General features: G+C 45.2%; 1 protein-coding gene across 1 annotated transcript in view; it reads right to left on the bottom strand.

Annotated features, from left to right (window-relative positions):
- The window catches only part of ACVR2B (activin A receptor type 2B), an 87,539-nt gene extending 66,382 nt beyond the window's left edge, over positions 1 to 21,157 (bottom strand). Inside the window, exon 1 of the mRNA XM_027837051.1 lies at positions 20,938 to 21,157. Coding sequence (XP_027692852.1) covers positions 20,938 to 20,989 — 52 coding nt within the window. The 5' untranslated portion in view covers positions 20,990 to 21,157. The remainder of the gene's footprint in view (positions 1 to 20,937) is intronic.
- Positions 21,158 to 21,631: the final 474 nt, after the last annotated feature.

The raw sequence follows: 21,631 nt of genomic DNA, 5'->3' as shown, positions 1-21,631 counted from the left end.
CACACACACACACACACACACACACACACACACACACACACACACACACACACCCCCGGATTTAAGGAGCTGAAATCTTGATGCTGGATAAAAAAGTATGGGGTACACTGGTTTACAATTGCTTTCCTACTCTGCATGGATCCTATAAGAGAAAATAATCCAGGCTTTTGAGGAGATTAGAGAGGGGGCACCTCTGGGGTCAGACTCCCATGGAGAAAAGACAGAAATTCAAGGAAGCATCTGTAAGACCATTATCAGATCCCAGAAATAAAGTGAAAAAGGAAGGCAAGCAGGAGGGTGAATGGGATAAAAGATCCTCTTTAGCTGGACAAAGGAGAGGAAGCTGCCTGTGAGTGACAAAATACTTATAAGGAATAGGGAATACCTGGAAAGCCATAATTCCAATGCTGGCCTCTTCCTGGAATGTTAATCACTCATAAAAAAAAAAGAAAGAAAGAAAGAACAAAAACAGGAAATCATAATCTTTCTAAGCAAAATTTTCAACTTAAAAAAATTCCCTTGGGGCTGCTAAGTGGCACAGTGGATAGAGCACCGGTCCTGGAGTCAGGAGGACCTGAGTTCAAATCCGGCCTCAGACATCTGAGACTTACTAGCTGTGTGACCCTGGGCAAGTCACTTAACCCCATTGCCGAGCCAAAAAAAAAAAAATTCCCCAAACCTATGTATGAGAAAAGAAGTAGCTAATAACACGAATTAATTAGTCCCTGTCAGAGCAGGTAATACTCAGTTGGGCATGATGTGGAGTTCAAACACAAAATTTCCAAGGAGAACAGGCTAAATTCCTGTAAAGGAGTATTCCACACAAGATTTTCCAACCACCTTCATTTTATAACATTGTTAACATTATTTATTTAAAGCATAACACTGATATACAATGGAAATAAGTGCCCCAAAGCTAGTACTAACATAGGCTCTGAATTTGATCTCTATTTTATATCTTCCCAAAGCAAGTACCTAGCACAGTCCTGGGCACACAGGAGATGCTTAATAAATATCTGTTTAATTGAATGGTGCCTTCCTAGAACCAATTAAGGAGAGTTTGGCCAGGGAGGACAGTCCCTGGCAGATCATGCTTGGTTTCTCCCCTGCAAGTTCTGAACAAAGTAAATATGAAGGTACCAAAATGACACTCTGCCTCATGGCAGGAAAGCGAACAAATACCTTGCAGCTGCAGCTAAGTTTTCCAAACCATAAACAGTGTCACAAAAAGGCTGGGGAAGGAAAGTCTTATTCATCCATTCAACACTCCTCAAACAGCTCCAAAGAAAGGACCACAAGGAGAGGCGATAAGAGACCACGCAGTTAAAACCACCTGCACTGGGCCCACACTTCCAAGGGCCAGAAATCACTGGAGGCAAATTGTGCTCCACAGGAATCCAATCCTTCAAAAGCATTCCGTGAGCTCTTCCCGGGTGCCCAGACTTTCCATGCCCTGCCCTACCTTGCACTGCATGTGCAATCCAGAAGAATGAGCAGGTCTTTCCTTCATGGAGTTGGCTATCTAATTATAAAAGGTTAAGTCTCAGAGGGGGAAGTAGATAGAGGCCCAGCTTCTGACACAGGGAGACCTGAGTTTGAGCCCTGCCTCTAATACATACTTGCTATGGCAGACCAGACCTTCTCATTGGCCCTCAGGCAATTTTCTTTAGACTTTTAAGTTATGAAAGTATTGTTTTGGTGGAAAGGATGTCCACTCCTGGAGTTCCCAACAGGGAGGAAATCACAGGCCCAGAAATTCCACCCTCTCCCTACCCCCAAACGACAGAAATGCCAACAATTTGGGTCTGCAAAGTCAATGAATGACATCAAAAGCACCAGAAACAATGCAAATGAACTTGCAACTTCACTGTAAGAGAATATGAACTGAGTCAAAGGATAATTACCGTGACAGAACAATTTACCTCCTTCCTGGAAATCCTTTTTGGGTTTTCCATCTATGTTTCCAGGCCATCCAGTCAGCAGCATCTCTCCAGAATCCCTTAGTGAAGGCACACTCCAGAGGAAGGGCATACCTGCTTTCCACAAGGTGAGCCCTTGCTCCCAAAGCCTAGAACACAAGAATGCCTGACCACAGACTCTTGAGTGGACCGGCTCTGACTAGAGCAGGCCAGTGAGAACACAGACGTGTTGATCTGAAGGAGCTAGGGCTGGAACAGAGAAGCCTCTGCTACAAGTCACTAACATTGTGTGTGGGAGGGAGAGATACATGTCAAACCTGAGGAAAGTTAGAGGCTGGCCAGGCCACCCAATGACTGCCTTCCATGTAACCTGATGCTCGCACTAGGAAAACTCAAGGACAACTGGATTCTCTGGCGTTAACAGAGAAGAATTATCGGGCTCCTTACTCACTAATTATAGACTTAAAATCTGCACATTTAACATGTTTTCTTGAACAGGCATTTTGTTTAGGTCTTTGGGGGAAGCCAGTTGTCCCTGACTAAAATGCTTAGAAGGGAAGCTTTAATTCAATACTCACAAAACCAGAGCCCACACTGGGTTTAAGAGGCTAACCAGCAATCTCAAACCTCAACCACAACTGGTCAGAGGACCCAATTAAATAAGCATTTATTAGGTCCTTATTAGGTGCTGGGCTCTGAGCTAGGCACTTAGCTGAAGATAGTACAAAGACAAAACTGAAATACTCTCTGGTCCCTAGAATTCTCCTGGCAAAAAACATCAGATTTTCCCTCCTGGATCTACCCATTCCAGGACCTACTGCTGATAAGGACACCACAGCGTAATGGGCAAGGGCATGTCTAAACACCCTGACATTACCCAAACATCTCAGGCTCACATTAAGTGAAGGTAAACCTTTTGGCCATGAATATATCTAAACTTTTTCTGAACTTGGATTCAAATTCAGTGTAAGTAAAACTAAACTCAATGTCTTTACTCCAAACCTCTCAGTCCTTCAAACTTAACCTATTTCTGCCCATTCATCTATCCTCAAAACTCAGATTTTTTTTTCTTTCTTCCCCAACCCCTATCATATATCTCAATCAGCCACCAAACCTTATGAATTCTACTTCACAAATCTCTTACATGTGTCCACTCCTCTCCATTCATATTGTCGGCATCCCAAAACAAGCAATCATCAGCTCCCCCCTGGACTCTAACAGCAGCACCCTACCTGGTTTCCCTGCCTCCAGTCTCTCTGCAATTCATCCTTCACACACCCGTCCAATTAACAGAGGTCTATCCATCTTACTCTCCTGCTCAAAAAACAAAAACAAAATCCTTCTAATTATTTTAGGATAAAATATTAATACCTCAATATGGTGTGTAAAACCATCCACAATCCAACTCCAACCTAACTTACCTTTCAGGCCTACTTTCATCCTATTTCCCTACATTCCTGTCAAACTAGAAGTAACTCTGATCTTGACCTGCATGTGGGGGGGGGTGGGAACAGTCCATCATCCCTCCCCCCCATATCTCTGAAGACTGAAATCCTCTTCTATTTACAACCCAGCTCAGGTGAGGTTAGTGCATTGAAAAGAACATCGGATTAAGAGTCTGAGCACCTACTCGGGGTGGGGAACCTGGGCCTCAAGGCTTCCTGTGGCCCTCTAGGTTCTCAAGTGTGGCCCTTTGACTGAATCCAAACACTGTTCACAGAACAGTTCAGTTCCCCACCTATAATAGATTAAGGTTCTGGTTCTGAAGCATACCACCTCTGGGTGACTTGGGCAAATCCCTTAATCTCTTGTCAGCTATAAAATGGGGGAATCACATTAATTGACCTCCACAATCCTCTTCTAGTTCTCAATCTGTGATTTTATGATCCTCCACCAATTCATGAACAACACCATCACCCCCTCCCTACCAGACTGAAGTTAACGCCTCCTTTGTTCTTCTCAAACTACCATGTTACATAGTTATTTGTAACTATGTATATTCCATGGTGTCCTTCCTCACCTCAATCTCTTGCAGATACCTTTTTGCCTTCAAGGCTCACCTCCAGTACCATCCTTTATAGGAGGCTTTCCCTCTTTCCTACAAGGTATTACTGCTCCAGTGCTCTCAAATGATTTTGTATTTTATAGAGTTTGTATTTAACTGTATGCATGGTTTAATGAAAAGAGAACTGGATTTGGAATCAGAAGACCTGGGTTGAAATCTGAGCCTTGCTACTTGTGATCTAACATGACATTGGAAGAGTTCCTCACCTGCAAAATCAGGAAGTTGAACTGGGTCTCCTCTAAGGCCCCTTCCAGCTCTAAGCTATGATCCTTCCTCCAGGAAGTTCCAAGTAACTGCCCAGGTCTCATAAATACCCATGACTACATGACAGTGTAGGGGCAGACAGGCAGTAACATTCAGCTTCCATCCTTAGCGAGGCAAAAGCCTCTTCCCATAGCCCTCATCTCCAAATAACAAATATACCATCATGAGAAGTCAAATCATCAATGAGGCTGCAAAGTACAAAGAAAGATCTACTACTCCATATCTTTCTTCTACCTTCAAATAAAAGTTAACATAACCAATGGATACCAAGTGTTGAACTGGAGTGGAAGTAGCATATACAGACAAAGACCCTGCCCTTAAAAAGACTGGATTTTTTTTTTTTTGGAGAGTGACCAGATCTTAGAGTTAGAGCTGAGGGCAGGAGACCTTAGAAGCCATTTGGAACAACCCTCTCATTTCACAGACAAAGCCCCCAGGGAGCTGGTGATTTACCCAAGATTACATAGTCAGTAGCAGAGGTGAGGTCTGAATCCAGAACTTCTTCAAACTCCAAATCACTGCTCTTTGTAGTGGATGCTGCTGCTTCTCCGACATGAACAATAATAGGATCATTGATTTAGAGCAGGAAGAGACTTTAGATATCACCTAAACCCAATCCATTCATGACATTTCTACTGTACTTTAAGGTTAACAGAAAGTTTTTCTCACAATAACCTTGTGAAGTATAAAGCAATATGTGATTAAGTGCCAAAGGGAGTTATCCTACATGTTCCAGGAGGTCACAGAAGATAGAGATCTACATGAAGTAATTCCAGAATAGCCAGCCTCTGGTAGGAGACAGAACATGATTTAGGTTCTAGAAAACTATTAACAGAGTCTCCAGGTTGGAAGGGACCCAGGGATTATCTAGTCCAAGTGGTATGAACAGGCATTCTTTCTATAACACTAACTTTCTCCCCTCCTCTCTGCCTAAGGTCTGTTCTATCAAAGGCAGAACCAGAAACAATGGGTGAGAGTTTGTGAGAGGTAAATTTCAAATTGATTTAAGGGGAAATGTCCTAAGGGTTGTACTCCAAATGGATCTGTAAACTTATACATGCTTCCCAATGAGGTTGATGCTCATCCACCTGTACCTGTCCAACCCAGAGAGAATCTGGTCCACATCCCACGACCTCCCATGCATTTTTGACAGGGGGACCAACTTCTAAACTCATCCTGCATACCTCTATTAGGGAAGAATCCGCTACTGAGGAGGCAGCCTGTTCAAAATGTCAAGAGGATGTGGGGAAGCCTTTCAGCACTTTGGACCCCCTGGGACAAATTTCTGGGAGGGCAGAGACAAGTTTCCTAGAAAAGGCAAGCGGGGGCATATCCATGTCAATTAAATCACAGATCATTTGATGTATAACCATTAGGAAGTTGCCCCCACCCAATATAAAGCTGAAATCTGCCACTTTGCAGCCATAATAACAAGTAGCATTTTTTTAGAGCTTTAAGGTTTATGAAGCACTTTGCAAATATTATTTCATTCTATCCTTACAACAGCCCTGGGAGGCAGGCGATATTATTTCACCCACTCTACAGATGCGGCAAGTGAGGCAAAAAAGGCTAGGTGAGTTGCCCAGAATCATATTGCTATTAAGGGTCTGAGGTGGGACTTGAATTCAGGACTTCCATTACATAGCTTTGCACACGGCACCATTTGTTCCTGGTTCTGCCCTTTAGAGCCAAGCAGATTGAGTCCAACTGTCTTCTATATGAGAGTCCTTAGACACAGAGAAGGGAAGAAAGCCTTTTGAGTATGTAAAGATCAGCATCAGTAAAAGCCAGGAGGAAGGAACAAACATGGTCTGTGTGTGAAAGGGCATTAGGCACCTGAGTACTTGGAAGGATGAGGATGAGGAAAGTAGTGGCAGTGGATGAGTTTAGAGAGTTCCATGGGAGCCTTGAATGTTACTTGATCCCATAGGCAATGGGGATCCATTATAAGTGATATCACAGGGAGCCAAATGGAGGTTTGTGCACAGTAGCTAGTGAAAAAAGAGACAGAAAATTTTCACTCAAGAGTTGTCTATATCCAAAAGGCTGAGAACCTCTCTTTAGGAAGGAAGGTGGTTAGTATAAACAGACAGTTCTGTCTCCCATTTCATTGATAAGAAAACTCTTAAGATCATCCTTGCTTCCTTCTCTGATATCCCTCTTGCTCCCACCTACAGGCTAGGCTCTGGAATCAATCAAGTCTCGGGCAGAGGAGAGATAAAGGCCCTGTGGAAGCAAAGCTTAACTCCTAAGCAGCCTTGCAGACCTTGTATTCTGGTTCTGGGCTATTGGACTGAATCCTTATGATCTAGCACCTTATACTGTAACCCATTTGCAGTGTAATTTGTTGTTGCTATTGTTGAGTTGTTTCAGTCATGACCGACTGTCCATGACTCCACTTGGGTTTTTCTTGGCAAAGATACTAGAGTGGTTTGCCATTTCCTTTTCCAGATCATTTTGCAGATGAGGATCTGAGGCAAACAGGGTGAAGTGATGCCCAGGGTCACACTGCTACCAAGTATTACCTAAAGCCACATCTGAATTCAGTTCTCCCTGACTCCAGCGCCTACATTCTATCCATTGTACCACCTAGCTGCCCTTGTGTAATTACTGGACCCCCATCTAGGACCCAATGCCCCAACTTCAAATCCCTAGTTCTCTTCAAAGCTCAGCTCAAAAGTTATCTCTACGTGAAGCCTTTCCTGATCCCTCCCCACAGTTTCTAGACATTCCCTCCTCCCCCCAAATTATCTTGGGTCTACCTTGTATATATTTTGTATATATTTATGTATGTACACACTGTATATCCCCTCCCCACATCATATAAAATGTAAGCTTTTTCAGGGAAGAGATTGTTTTATTTCTGACTCATTATCTGCCGGCACCTACCACGGTGCCTGGGACACAGAAAGGCACTTAATAAATAAATGCTTATCCACTGATTAGAGTTCCTGTTCTTCCAAGACTGAAGCCCTCCCTATCTTGCTAAGTTTTAGCAGGAGAATGAAATTCTGTCCCCTGAATCTCCATCTCCTTGCCATCTGCTAAGAGATCTCCCTGAATCTATCTACTTGTACTTTGGTTGTCTGACACCTGACACCTCCAACAGTGCTCCTCCTTCTGGTGCTAGGACACTCCCACTTGTCACCAATGTTCTACTTTCTTGGATCTCCTCCCTGTTACCTATTTTTCCTTTTGTTTGGTATGGTCCTATGGGACCATACCTTCCCAGGTCACCTATCCTGCCTTGGTGAGCCTGTCCAATCTCAAATGCCCAGGCCCAGCTAAACTGGGTCCCAAGGAGGGCATAGGGAAGAAAGGGAGGGAAAGCCCCAAACTCATTCCTCTAAGTCCCTATATGCTGTTACCACTCTTTGGGGGAAGAAAATTGTCACAAAGAAACAGAAGCAGTCCTCGTCCTCTCCTCCGTCCCTCCCTCCCAAACCTTACAGATAACCTTGCATCTGAGCCACCCATAAAATACTACCTGATATCTATCTTTGGCTGGAACTTCCACTAGGTTGCTAAGAACATAAACATTTAGAACTTTTTCAAAGAACCAGTGGGTTCATAAATGAAAAAAATGAAAGAAGCTGTGAAAAAGAGGGGACAGCTCAGGGACAGATTCTTCACCAGAACAGCCCTGGTCCCCACAACTCAAAAACATCTTCCCATACAGGAGACTAAATATGTTCACACTTCATTTTGTCACAATGCCTGAAATTGCACTAATGAGAGATTCATTTGGGGGTAGCTAGCTTCCCTTTCTCATCAGCGTGAATTACTTTAGACTGCTTTCATCTTAACAGTCAGCCAAGTGAGGGAGGAAAGGAGGAGAGGGAAGTCATTTGGGGCTGAAGAACAAGATTCAAAGAGACAGGAAAGGGGCACAGAGAGGGACTTGGTGGTGCTCAACCCAAGATTCTCCTATTTCAAAACTTTGCCAAAGGCTAGTCATATGCGTAGTCTAAATCTCCTCATAGCTAGCACTAATATAGATAACATTTTAAGGTTTGCCAAGTGCTTCACAAATATTATTTCATTTTATCCTAACAGATGAGGAAACTGAGGCTGAGAGGTCAAGTAACTTGCCGGAGGATCACACAGCTAGTAAGTATTGGTGGCCACTTTTGACTTCAGATCTTCCCAACTCCAAGTGCAAAGCTTTTTATCTCCAGCACCACTTCCCTCAGGCAGGGCACACAGTCCCTTCCCAGCTTGCCACACAGGCCCAGAACTTCAGCTAATGCTATTCAATTTGTAGTTCAGCTTAATTCAAGGTTAAATAGGCTTTTGTGGGCTGGCTTGGGAACATTGTTCCTATGAGAAACAGGGTTCAAAAGACCTGACTTACAAACTTTTAGGAAACATGGTCTGAGCTGGGGAATGCCTCTCCTGTCCAATTATATGTCTTTTTTGCCTTCTAACTATTCTATTTTCCAGGTCCAAACCGCACCTGGAGGTCACACAATGATGGTTACAGACTCCCTCAGCCTTGAAGCCTAACACACAGCTGCCCACAGTTAACCAAGAAGTTACATCAGTAATGCTTTCACTTTCAGGGGAGGGGTTAGGAGGGGTAATAGACCACACATCCCAAACCTGCCAGAAGAAAAAAACAAAACAGGAAAACCTCAGGTTCACCCACAACCTTCTTAGAATACAACCTCAGTACCAGCCACAACTTTGTTAGCAGAAAAACCTGCCTTTTATGTAATCACAATAATGAGCTGTTTCTTTTAATTAGTAAAGAACCTTTTCTGAGCAATAGTAATGCCACTCATTCCCACAGGGCATGGTTTCCCTTTTAAAAAACTGTACAGTAAAGTGACAGCAGACTGTGGACTGATCCAGGTGAGGACATGATTCCCTCACTCCAACAATAAACCACACCGTCACCACACGGCTGCAGGTTCTTCCAAGAAAAAACAACTATAGGCCAAACTGCCAAGGGAGGATTTTTCTATGTAATTTCTTTACTCTCGATGCAGCATGGAGACTACAGGATACACAGTTGGGTTGGAATCATGAACATTCCAGGTTCAAATCCTCTATTTGATACTTACTAGCTATATGATCTGTGGCAAGTCACTTAATTTCTCTGTGTTTCAAGAAACTCTCTAGGACTTAACTGTGTCTTATCTGACAGATGAGTGATTCTTGTTATCCAAGGCGGTTTACTTAAAGTTATAGATGTTTTCTAGAGTGGAAGGAGTGCCCACATTGGGAATTCACTAGAAAGCTACTGATCTTCCCCATATTTGTGTATTCTTTACACTAGATCCTAAAGGACTTACACTTAAGATTTAGTATTAAGCACAGAGAACTCTTAAATAGACTGTTCAAAATTTCTGATAAAGGTCTCAATTCTAAAACTTGTAAGAATAAGAGCCATTCCCCATCTGACAGATAGTCAAAGGATATGAACAGGCACTTCTTAAAGGAAAACGTGTGAGCTATCCACAGACATGAAAAACTGCTCCAAATCACTTATACTTACGAGAAATCTGAATTAAAATAACAGTTTCTACTTCACATTCATTGACCCCCCTCCAAAAAAAAAAAAAAAGGAAAATGACAAACGTTGGAGAGGCTTCATGAAAACAGGAATATGGAGCTATGAAATGGGGTACCATCCTGAAAAGTAATTTAGAACTACGTCCCAGAAATATCTAAATTGTCACTAAATTATGCATACCCTTTGACCCACTGATACCATGGCTAGGTATAACCCCAAAGGGATCAATGAAAGAGGAAAAGAACCCAAGTATTCAAAAAACATAAATGGTAGCTCTTCTACCATGGCAAAGAACTGGGAAATAGTCAAACAAACTATGGTATGTAACTATAATATAATAAATAATATTGTGCTGTAGGAAATAATGAAAGGGATGGGTTCAGAGAAGCCTGGGAAGATTTGTATGAATTGATGCAGAATGAAATAAGTAGAACCAGAAGAACACTCTATACCATAACAATATTGCAAAGAAAAAGAACTTTGGGAGATTTAAAAACTCTGATCTGTGCAAATGACCAACCATGACTCCAGAAGACTGATCTTGAACTAAGTTTCTTACCTCATGACAGTCAGGTGACAGATTCAAGTGGCAGGATGAGGCATACATTTTTGGACATGGACAATGTGGGAATTTGTTTTGTTAACATGAATATTTCTTAAAAGGGTTTTATTTTCCTCTTAAATTGGGGGAGCAGGTGGGAGGGAAGAAAAAATGGAAAAAATGAATTAAAAAATGAAATATTTTTAAATTTTCATAATAATTTTTTTTAATTTTAAAAAAGAAATATACTGCTTAAATAGAGACTGGCTAGAAAACTGTCATTAAAAAGCACTGATGCCTAACAGTCATCATATCAGGACTTGCAACTTCAGGAAATGAGTTTGAAACTGAGCCTTCAACATCACCCAGCCACCATCACCAGTTAAGACATTTTCTACCTCACTAATTCTCAGATAGCCAAGAATTTCACAGTCTCCTAGGGGATCCAAACTTCTCAGTAGGGGTAAGTCCTGATTCATCCCCACCCCTGACTCCAATTTGGTTTACATTTACTTATAAGCAAGGTATGTGTTTTCTTTTTGCATTCCTAGGACTTTAAGCAGAGTACCTTGTACACAGAGCCCTAATAAATATGTTGAATTGAATAGGACTAGACCCACAGAGGGGTTTCCTAAATTTGTTCAATAAGCACATCGTGGATGAAGTGCTAGACTGGAGGGGTCAGGAAGACCAGGCTTCAAGTACTACAGCAGATGTTTACTAGCTATCTGAACCCTGAGGATCATCAATTAATTAATTAATAACCTTTTATTGAGCACATGCTAGGCATTACATTAAATTCTGGAGAGAAAAAATTTTTTTTAAATAAAAAATGTGATATCCCTGCCCTCAAGGAGTTTAAATTGTATCACAGCTTTAGAGCTAAAAGTGAGCTGGAAGGTCATTTAATGCAACTCCCTTATTTTACAGATGAGGAAATGGAGGCACAGACAAGTTAATCGGAAAAAATAATGGCACCTATCTTACAAGGTTATTATTAAAATATGATGAAATAATTATCCATAGTTCTGTAGATATTAACATATTATATAAATGTTAAGATAAAAAAATTCTATCAAGACAGCCAGCTAGGTGGCAGAGTGGATAGAGTGCTGGGTCTGGAATCAGGAAGACCTCAGTTCAAATCCAGCCTCAAGATACTTCCTAGCTATATGACCCTGGGCAAGTCATTTAACCCTTTTTCCTCAGTTTCTTCGACTGTATAATGGGGATAACACCACTGACCAGAAAGGGTAAAGTGTTTAAGACAGTGCCTGGAACATAATATGGAACTTAATAAATGCTTCTTCCCTTTTCTGGACTTCCACTTTTACCTCTGACTGTCTTGGGTAGCCAAAAAGCTTAGATGAGACAGAGTATGGAAAAGAATTTTGGAAAATGCAAAGCATCTTATAGATAGATGGATGGTTATTAGCATTAGTATTGCTGTTTAAACTAGGACTGAAATGGTATGTCCTCCCTTGTCTTCTTCATGACAGAAGAGAACACAGGAATGAGAACTTAGAAGATGTTCAGCAAACACCTATTGGTTTAGTAAATATATTTTTACCATATTATTTTTCTTGTTGAACCTAAATTTGCTGCTATAAAGTGGAGGGAGGGCTAGAAATGACATTCTCTTCAGCCCCAACTAAAAGAAGGCAAACACTTTGAGGGAAACCAAGGTTGAGCTGTCAAGCCCCTCACTCCCACCAGCAAGTAGGCTGACATCTGGAACTTCCCACCTGAGTTTGAAAGAGACTGGCTCAATGTAAGAAGATATCAAAACAAATAGGTGCTGGGCCAAGCCTTCGTTGGGGGAGGGGGTGGAGATTTAGGGGCCAGCCCTGAGCTCTGTCACTGAGACAGATCATCTATCCACCCCAGGCTCATTTTCTTATATGTCAAAAGGGCTTAATATAAGGAAGAACTTTATCCCAATGAGATTTGTCCAACAAGAGAATGGGTTCATTTTCTCCACAGATTTTTAACCACTGAAAGAGGTGAAGCAAAAGCTGACTGAGGAGCTGTCAATACTCTTCCAGTGAAAGGGAAATTGTATTTGATGAAAATGAAAACCTCACCTTTTTATAGTTCTCTCTCTCTCCTAATAACCTTGGGATGAAGGGCCTAAGGAGTTGGACCAGTGGTCCCATTAGTACAGAAATCTCACTCTGGTAATTTGCACTAATGCTTTCTCTATTTACTTAACTTGCCCAGGGTATTTGTCTAAAATGGGATTTGAACTCGGGTCCCTGTGGCTTTAAGGCCAGCTCTTTAAACACTAGGCAACACTGCCTCTCAGGTAGAATAAATGTTATCATCAACTGACAGGCTCTGAAAGGGTAATTTGCCCAAGCTTACTCAAGTGGCAGATTTGTAATCTGGGAATGCAGGCCTTTTGAATTCAAGACCAATTCAAATCAACTCATACAAATTCAAGCATTTGTTAAGCTCTAATGAGGGAAGGCAATGAATGTCCCTGGCCTGAAGGAAGGGGTTACATGCATCTGTGGCTATACAAGGTGAATGGAGCACAATGAAAACTGAGGCAGGAGAGGGCACTCTCCTTCCACTGAACCACACTGCCTTAATTGATGCTTACTATCTTTATCACCACAACGACCCAAGCCCTTCCTTATCACCCAGCACCTAAGGATTGGATTTACAAGCCTCAATTTCCTACCAGTTACTGGGCCCTGTTTCACCTAAGGATGAGAGAAGCCACAACGCCAAGAGCCTCTGACCACTAGGACTAGGGCCACAGACACCAGGTTTCTTGTTTCCAGGAACTCCAAGAGGGGAAGGAGGAGCTACACAAACCAGGTTCAACCAGGAACCAAATACACACTCCCAGTCTAGGCTATCTTTGGACTTGCGTCATCTCTGGCCCTTTTAGAAAAAGTCAAAGGAACTGATGGTGAAGATGAGTCAGGCCCCTGGGGCCTCTATCTCCAACTATTTGCTAAGGCTTAAACCTCCTTGCTGAAGACACCTGACTGATCACCCATCAGCTGAGCATAAGAGTCACAGGCAAAAGATTCTAAATTAACACTTTCCCCTCCTCTTTTCTTAATCCCTGAGATAATCCCATTAAATAGGTAAAAACCTACTTTCCTAGATCCCTATCACCATCCACTTTAACCCTACTCTTTTCCCAAACACTACTCTGCCTTTTCCTTTCTGGAACCTTCTACTCTTAACAAAACTTAATAGATACGGCATGACATAGTGTATGCGACCTGGACTTGTAGTCAAGAAGGACTGGGTTGAAATCCTCTGCCTCACATGCTTTTTTAGCTGTGGGACCCCAGGCAAGTCATTCACTCGCTTGAGTTTCTTTATGTATAAAATAAGGGTGGTGGTTCAGCTCACTGACCCCTTTTGGCTCTAAATCTATGACCCCATGATCCTTTTGTCACACACCTTTAAATCTCACTCTTCCCATCTTCTTTCTCTCATGGAAACTGGTCCTCTGCCCTCCCAAAAGATTATATTCCTGCCAATGTTTTTCCCTCCTGGACACAGCTCTCATCACACTCACCCCACTAGGGGGTGGGAGGACACTCCGTTCCACTTTGCCACCCCCACAACCTGCCTCTGCTGCCATCACTCCGAGTGAACCTTAAAGGAATTGCTATCTTCCTCATCACACTGTCCAGATCTTTGTTGCAATTAGTGTTTAACACAGTTCCTGGCACATTGGAGGTGCTCAATAAATGTTTACTGACAATTATTTCCCAATCTCCAGGTCATTTTCCTCCTTTCTCAAGGAACTTTCCCTCCAAACTCCAACCTCCACCTTGACAACCCGGGATTTCAATTGATAGCCTCTGGCTTCCCAGTTCAAGCTCCAACTCTACGACAGCACCTCCACTCCAACTCAACTCCACACAGAAATGGTTCGACCTCTGATCTTACCATCAAGTCTAAGTGTTTTATCACCATCATTCAGATCTCCAAAATTCTTCTTTATTCACATCCTACTACCATTCCTTGTCTCATGGATCACTCAGTCTATTTTTCATTCATACTATGATCTGGAGTCATTCCCAGCTCTGATCTCACCTTCCTTATCCCCATGGTTAACCATTTCAATCAAACCCTGTCCTTGAATCCCTACCCCTCCTGTCCTACTTATACATTGTCAAACCCCCCAACTGCGATATCCCCACCCTCTACATTCCCCTGGTTACTCAGCAGCACAATTGTTAACACTAAAAAATTCCTGTTATCTAAATTCAACTGAGTCCTCACTGCCCCCTTTAGTAATCCTTTTCAATTCTTCCTTAATTGACTCTCTACAGCACTCCCCATATAACTTTAGTCCCAAACCCTTTCTTCAAGTCTCCTAAATGCTATCCTCCCCTCCCCACTCCCCAAGTAGGACTTCATTTTTTCCTTTATTGGAAAAATAGCAGCCACCCAGCTTAAGCACCTTTTTCTCTACCATTTTATACATCAAAACCTTTCCAGATCACTGTTCTGCCACACACCTCCCCCCCCCCAGCCTGCCTCTCCCATCACCCAGTCTCTAAAGAAAAGGTGGCTCTTTTTCTTGCCAAGGTCAAGCCCTCTGCTTGGTGCCCTTGAGCCAGACTCTAAATGTCAATTTCTCTTTATGTGATATTTCCCTTCCTGCTGCCTACAACCATGCCTGAGCTGGAGTTAACCCTTATTTAAAATACCTAAGAGTGCTCCTGCCACCCACTGCCCTTTCTCCTTTTCAGTCAAACTTTTAGAAAGAGCCATCTACACACCTTGTCCCCATTGCCTTACCTTTCGTGAATTTCTCAACTCCTTACATTCTGGCTTCCTACAGCAGCAGTTACCAATAGTTTGGTAATTACCAAATCCAATTACAGAGTACTAGACTTTAAGCCAGGAAGACTTGAGTTCAAATCTTGCCCACACGAGCACTAACTGTGTGACCTTGGGCAAGTCACTTAACCACTCAGCCTCAGGTTTCCCCTATGTAAAATGAGAGTGCTGCCCTCCATATTTTGCAAGCATCCTTCCAGCTCCAAAGCTATGATCCAATAATTTTGCTCAGTATCCTTTGCAAGATCATCATCCACGTCTCACCTATCTACATTTCCTAGGCTCTTTTTTTTCCTCAGTCATCTCATCAACTCCCATGGATTCACCTACTATCTCTATGCAGATAATTCCAGAATGAACATATCTGGCCCTCCCCTAAACATCTCAAACTCAACTTGTTTGAAATGAAACTCGTCATCTTCCCCTCCCAGGGGACATCTTCCAGATGTCCCATTGCTACTGAAGCCTCCTCCTCATTCTTCCCATCACACAAATTTGCAGCCTCAGAGCCATCCCTGATTCTTCCCTCTCACTCTTCATATGAATGAGTTGCCCAGTCTTGTTCACAACATCTCTGTCTCAACTGACATGGCTGCCACTCTAGTTTAGGTTCTTATCTCTACTTGCCTAGACCACAGCCATAGCCTCCCAACTGGTCTCCCTGCTTCCTATCAGCTCTCCAATCCATCCTTCATACAGCTGCCAAAAATAATCTTTACAAAGCACAGATAAGTTACTTCCCTGCTCAAGAAGCTACAGTGGCTCCCTATTGCTTTTAGGATAAAATACAAATTCCATCCGCTTAGTATGTAAAGTCATTCAGCTTGGTTCCAGCCAACGTTTCAGGGTGGTGAAGGAGATAGAGCATCAGGCCTGGAGTCAGGAAGACTCCTCTATCTGAGATCAAATCCAGCCTCAGACACTTACTAGCTGTGTGGCCCTGGACAAGTCACTTAACCCTAATTGCCTTAAAAAAAAAAGATACATACTTGCAGAGTGACACTGGGAAAGTCACTTTCTAAGCATGTTTTTCCACATCTAAAATGAGGGAGTAAAATCCCTTCTAATCCTAGATCTAGCCTCACATGAATCCATGTCCACTGTCGTTCTACCACCCCACACCAGGTATGATGATAATGTACTGGTATATGGAACTCTAATCAGAAAAGAGGATGCAGTCAGTACAGCTTCCACACTGGGAATCTCCTAGGGAGACATACAATGGGTGATTTTCCTAAATTTAGTTTCATCCAAAATGCCAAACCATTTGAAAAGCTCCTGCCTGAGGCTTACTGATTAAGTAAATTAACTTAATTCCCTCCCCCTCCCCATCAAGCAGGAAGCAGAGAATTTAGCATCCTCTCGAGCCCTTTACGCATTTAATTCGGGGTTTGGGGTTTTTTTGTTTGTTTGTTTGGTTTTTTTGCCAGCTTCCCGGAAATACGTACGTTGAAGCTGCATTTAATTTTGTGACTGTAATCATGCCTGCCAGGAATCACCAGAGGGATGTAACCTACAAAGGTCAGGTTTGACCTCTGACCTCCCTCTTCCACCTTAAGTGTTTCTTCCTCCTCCTATAAAAGTGTAGATGTTCCTCAAAGTTCTATACTTGGACATATTCTTTATTTATTTTCTCTTCCTTGATCTCACTCATTTCCATGACTTCCATGATCACTTCTACACAAGGGACTTTCCCTTGAACAAGTCTCTCATTTCCCAGAGCCTAACCATCTTCACCAGACTCCTGCAGCACCTCAAACTCACAATGCCCCAAAGTGAACATCTTCCCCATAAGCCTTCCTTTCTTCCCAACTTCTGTTGATGGGCACCACCATTCTCTCTTGGTTCACAAAGTTCAAGACTTTGAAGTCATCATTGACTATATTGCATCTTCTTCACTCCCATCTACATGTTACAGTGGAAAGAGCACAGGTTCTGGAATCATAATAACCCTGGGCAAGTCACTTCACCTACGTAAGCCTCAGTTTCCTTAATTGTGAAGTGAGGTGGTTGAACTAGATGGCCTTTCAGTTCTCTTTCAGCTTTACATCTACGATCCTGAGACCCCTGTAGATTCTAACTCCACTAACTGCCTCATGTGTGCCTCCTTCTTTCTGTCACCAATGAACTTCTAGCTAGTCTAGAGCAGGGGTTGTTAACCTTTTTTGTGTCATGAATCCCTTTGACAACCTAGTGAGGTCTATCAGGGTAAAGAGAAGCATTCTAAAAGGCCCCATCTCAGGGTAATGTTTTTCAATACATAAAATATGTAGGATTAGAAAAAAAAACAATTACACCGGAAAAGATTACCAAAATATTAAAAAAAAAAAACAACCAAGTTCCCAGAAACTAGGTTAAGAACTCCTGAGCTAGAGAAATTTAAGGAAATGGAAAGCCTTGGACAGCACAGGGCCTTGGTTTGAATCCTGGCTCTTTTTATTAACACCAGTGTGACCATCAAAAAGGCACTGCAATCATCCTTTTTATTGTTCTATGTTATGGAAATGCTTGTTTTATTCCATAAATTAAAAAATAAATAGAAACTAAAAAAGAAGGCACTGCAGCTCTGAACCTGTTTACACTTCTGTAAGATAAAAGAAGGGGTTTGGCCTCAAAGATCTCTAAGGTTCCTTCCAGCTCAGGACCAATGATCCTCTGATAGACATGTTTGTAATTCAAGCCCTCAATCCCTCTTGCCCCTAACTGTTGTGACTGCCTTCAAACTGGTCTCCCTCCAATTCGATCACAACGCGGCCAAAATAATCTTCCTAATAAACGAATGGGATCCCATCACTTCTAAGGCTAAAGTTGTTCAATGACTCCACACCCCTTGCCCTCAACTGCTTATAAGACTGAGAAGTAAATTCTTAAATGTTTGGTGAAAATAAATACGGAGGAGCGCTGAAGGGACTTCCCCTTTCCCCTCCAAAAAAAATTATCTGAGAATAAATTGTACAAACATTGAAAGGTCTTAACACCTGAAACTAGGCTAGGAGGAGTGTCTGAGCATATCCTATAAGTAGCTTTGGCTTCCTAATGTCGTCCCGCCACCACACACACACACACACACACACACACACACAATGCTGGGAGTCTGAATCCATATTGAAGAGGACTATAGTCTGGGGGAGGGGGAGGCTAAAAGTGGGAGGGGGAAGACATCTAGCACACAGCTAGGTATATAAGTATATACATGAAGCTCCAAAAGACTTAGTGCCGGTTTAAGTAATTAAAGCTTAAAATGCACTAAGACTTTTGGGACACCCCCAATTAAGCAGGATGACTGGGCGTTGCCTGGGGCAGGAAGGAGTACTAGAGTGCATCTTGTTTATTCTACATAGTTACTAGCCACCCCACAAGGTGCACCGATGCACTTAAAAAAACTCTTCTCAAATTGCCCTGTCATTTCAAAGAGAAACAACTCGGGGTCCTTTTGGGTAAAGTACTTTGCCTACCAATCCTCTGGTCATCCCCTTGACCCCTCCCCCTGATCCCTCCCCCCACCTCCACTCACACAACCAGTGACCAGTTCGGTTAATTGCATCCTTAGCTTCAGCACAATTTCTACACAAACAGCTCATGGAACCCACAAACCCCTCTGAGTGGGAATGCCTCAGGGTCCCTGCCCCACAAATGCGACTTCCCCATACTCCCAACGGAACCGCTGCAGCCAGGGCCCAGGAGGCTACACTGCATGTTTAATGGGGGCTCGGAACAAAGACCCGAGCCCTGGCTTTCCCAAAACCAAACCCGCAGCCGGGGGTGTGTCCCTGCTCCGCCCCCGGGCCACGAGCAGAGGGGAAGGCTAAGGGGCTTCCTTTAAATTCGACTAATAGGGAAGTCAGCTTTAACACCTCTACATCTCCTAAACATCACAGTAGCAGCAGCCCAGAACCAAATGGCTCCAGATGTCCTATTGGACCCTAGATGTTGCTTCCAATCTAAACAGCGGCCGGACGATTCACTCCCTGGGGGGGGTGGGGGAGGGAGGGAGAGGCCTCAAGAGAAATCCATGCAGGAGTATAGGACCTCTACTTGGTGAACGCAACCCTTCAAGTTCGGCCTCCTCTCCCGCATAAACAATCCAAATTCAGCTGCACCCACAGGGCCCGATCTAATGCAAGCCCGACACTGGGCCTTTAACCGTGGGAAATCACATTTGGTTGGGGGGACGGAGGAGGGAGGGGAAGGAGTGTGTTTTGAGACCGTGTATAAACAAATATTGCAATTCAATGCAAAGTACTGGCCAGAGGGAGGGACAGTCAAGAATCCGAGTGAGTGTTGTTGGTGTGTGGTGTGGTGTGTCTGTGTGTATATGTGTGTGCGCGCGCGTGTGTGTGTGTGTGCGTGTGTGCGCTGGTGAGCCTGCTCTCACACACAGCATTGTTCGCCAATCCCCGAAAGGGGAGACTTGTTATTTTTCCCCTTTTCTCCCCTCCCCCTCTCCTGCCCCGCCCCTCTCCTCCCCTCCCCCCGAGTCTTAAACACGAGCCGGCCCCGCGCAGCGGCCGCGCACAGCTGCGCTCCGAGCCCCGGGATCTGGGGCCCAGCCTCCTCCTCCTCCTCTTCTCCAACCCCCTCCCTAACTACTAAAGCGACCCCCCGGCCCCGAGGGGCCGAGGGATTACGAGGGGGCGGGGCAGTACCTTGCCGCGGGGCTGAGCTCCCAGAAAGGGCCGAAGGGAATTAAAAAAGGGTACTGAGCGCTGAACGCTCCAGGGAGAACCCCGAAAGCTTAGCCAGAACGCTCCGGCGGCCCGCAGCTCAAAATCGCCCCCCTCCAACCTAACCGGCCAGCCGCCACTCTCCGAATCAGGCGGTGCTCAGGGCCGGGGCTGCTGCTCAAGCAGAGACCTCCCGTTTAGTTCAAGACAAACACTTTTTCCAACCCGGGTAGGGAGGTACAATTTAAAATAGCCCCATGGGTCCCCGATCTCGACATTCCCTCTACCGGTGTTTAAAGCTAACTTGCCTATTACTCCGCTCCGCCCCTTTACCCGTTCCAAAAGCAGCAACAGAGTCCAATAAATTAGCAAATAGTTGGAGAGACTGAAAAACAAAAACCTCAGACTCTCTAACGTGCCAGGGTAAAGGACGTGACTGGGTTTGGTTTTTACAACTCAAAATTAGCTCATCCCGCCACAAATCACCTCAAACCTCCCCCTCCCCCCAGAGACTTTCACCATCCGAACGAGACTTTCGAGTTCTGTGCACATTTCTTTAAGGATGGGTTAGGGGAGGCGCCCCTCAGCCACCCGGACCTCTGTGGGGGTAGCTTGGAACGCTGTCCAGCAACAATGCATTCTCTCCAAGAAGCGCGAATCCTTCTGGAGCTCAGGTCACGCGGCCGCCCCCTCCCCAACAGGGGCCCGAAAGGCTACGAGCTCGCGCGGCAAAGCTGACCCCCGCGAGCCTCTACCAGCCATGCCTGGCTGCAGCTGAGAAAACGCGAAAAAGCCACCACAGCGACGGTCCCCTCCGAGACCTGGAGGTTTCGCCCCAAACCCGAGGCACTCGGGGTGGGGGGGGGGGAACGGGCAGAAGGTACAGGTGCTTGGACGAGGCTTCGGGGAAGTTCCTTTGTTGGTAAACATTGCAGGGAGTTTCGCACGCCGCGGGCCTCGCGGACACGCGAACACACACCCCGCCCCGCCCCCCAGCCCCCCGGGAACTGAAAACTTAAGAAACAGATCCCAGGTCACCGGACCTCGGGGGTCTTGGGATGGGGGAATGATGGAGTCTCGAGCAGAGCTCGGAGGTACAGCCTCCTCGAGCATGTCTTCCACAAGAAGCCCTCGCGAACACTCACCTGCGCAAAGCGATCCCCAAAGCAGGGCGAAAGTGACCCAAGGCGCCGTCATCTTCCACGAAGACAAAAACACCGCGCGCCACGCGGGGGGCCGGCAGGGAGGAGGAGGAGGCAGAAAGGAGCCCCAGAAAGGGAGTTCAGAAGGAAGCGGCGGGAAGAAGCCCGCGGGGTGCAGGCAAAGAAGGCGCTCCGGTCAATTCCGACCCAGCGACTCCACTCCCTGTGGCGCTCGCGGCCGGGTCCCCTGACTTCGGCGGGCCGGCTGGCTGGGCCAGGGGAGGGGGTGAAGCAAGCGCAGGGCCAGCCCCGGCCCCGCCGAGGGCGCGCTGCTGCTGCCGCTGCTCTGGCTCCGGCTCCTGCTCCTGCTCCGGCTCCTGCTCCGGCTCCCGCTGCTACCGCCGCTGCTGCTCCTTCACCTCCTCCCCACGCGCGCCCGGAGACTTTGTCCAGAGGGAGTCCGGGGCCACCGCGGGCAGAGGGGCCGGGGCCGCGGGGCGCACACCCAGACCCCAAAGTTTGCGGGGCTCAGGCTGGGGGCTCAGGGCAGCTGCGGAGCGCGCACGACGTGCAGGAGGTGGATGAGGCTTCGGCTGCGGCCCGGGCTCCGGGGCGAGGCGGCGGTGACGGCCGGGGGGCGGCAGCTGGGCTGGGGGGCGGCGGCGGAGCGGGGAGGCGCGGGCTGCGGCGGAGGGGG

This window comes from Vombatus ursinus, unplaced genomic scaffold (genome assembly GCF_900497805.2).
Source record: "Vombatus ursinus unplaced genomic scaffold, bare-nosed wombat genome assembly UNPS02014820.1, whole genome shotgun sequence".
NCBI lineage: Eukaryota > Metazoa > Chordata > Mammalia > Diprotodontia > Vombatidae > Vombatus > Vombatus ursinus.
This window is presented reverse-complemented; position numbering and strand designations above follow the sequence as displayed.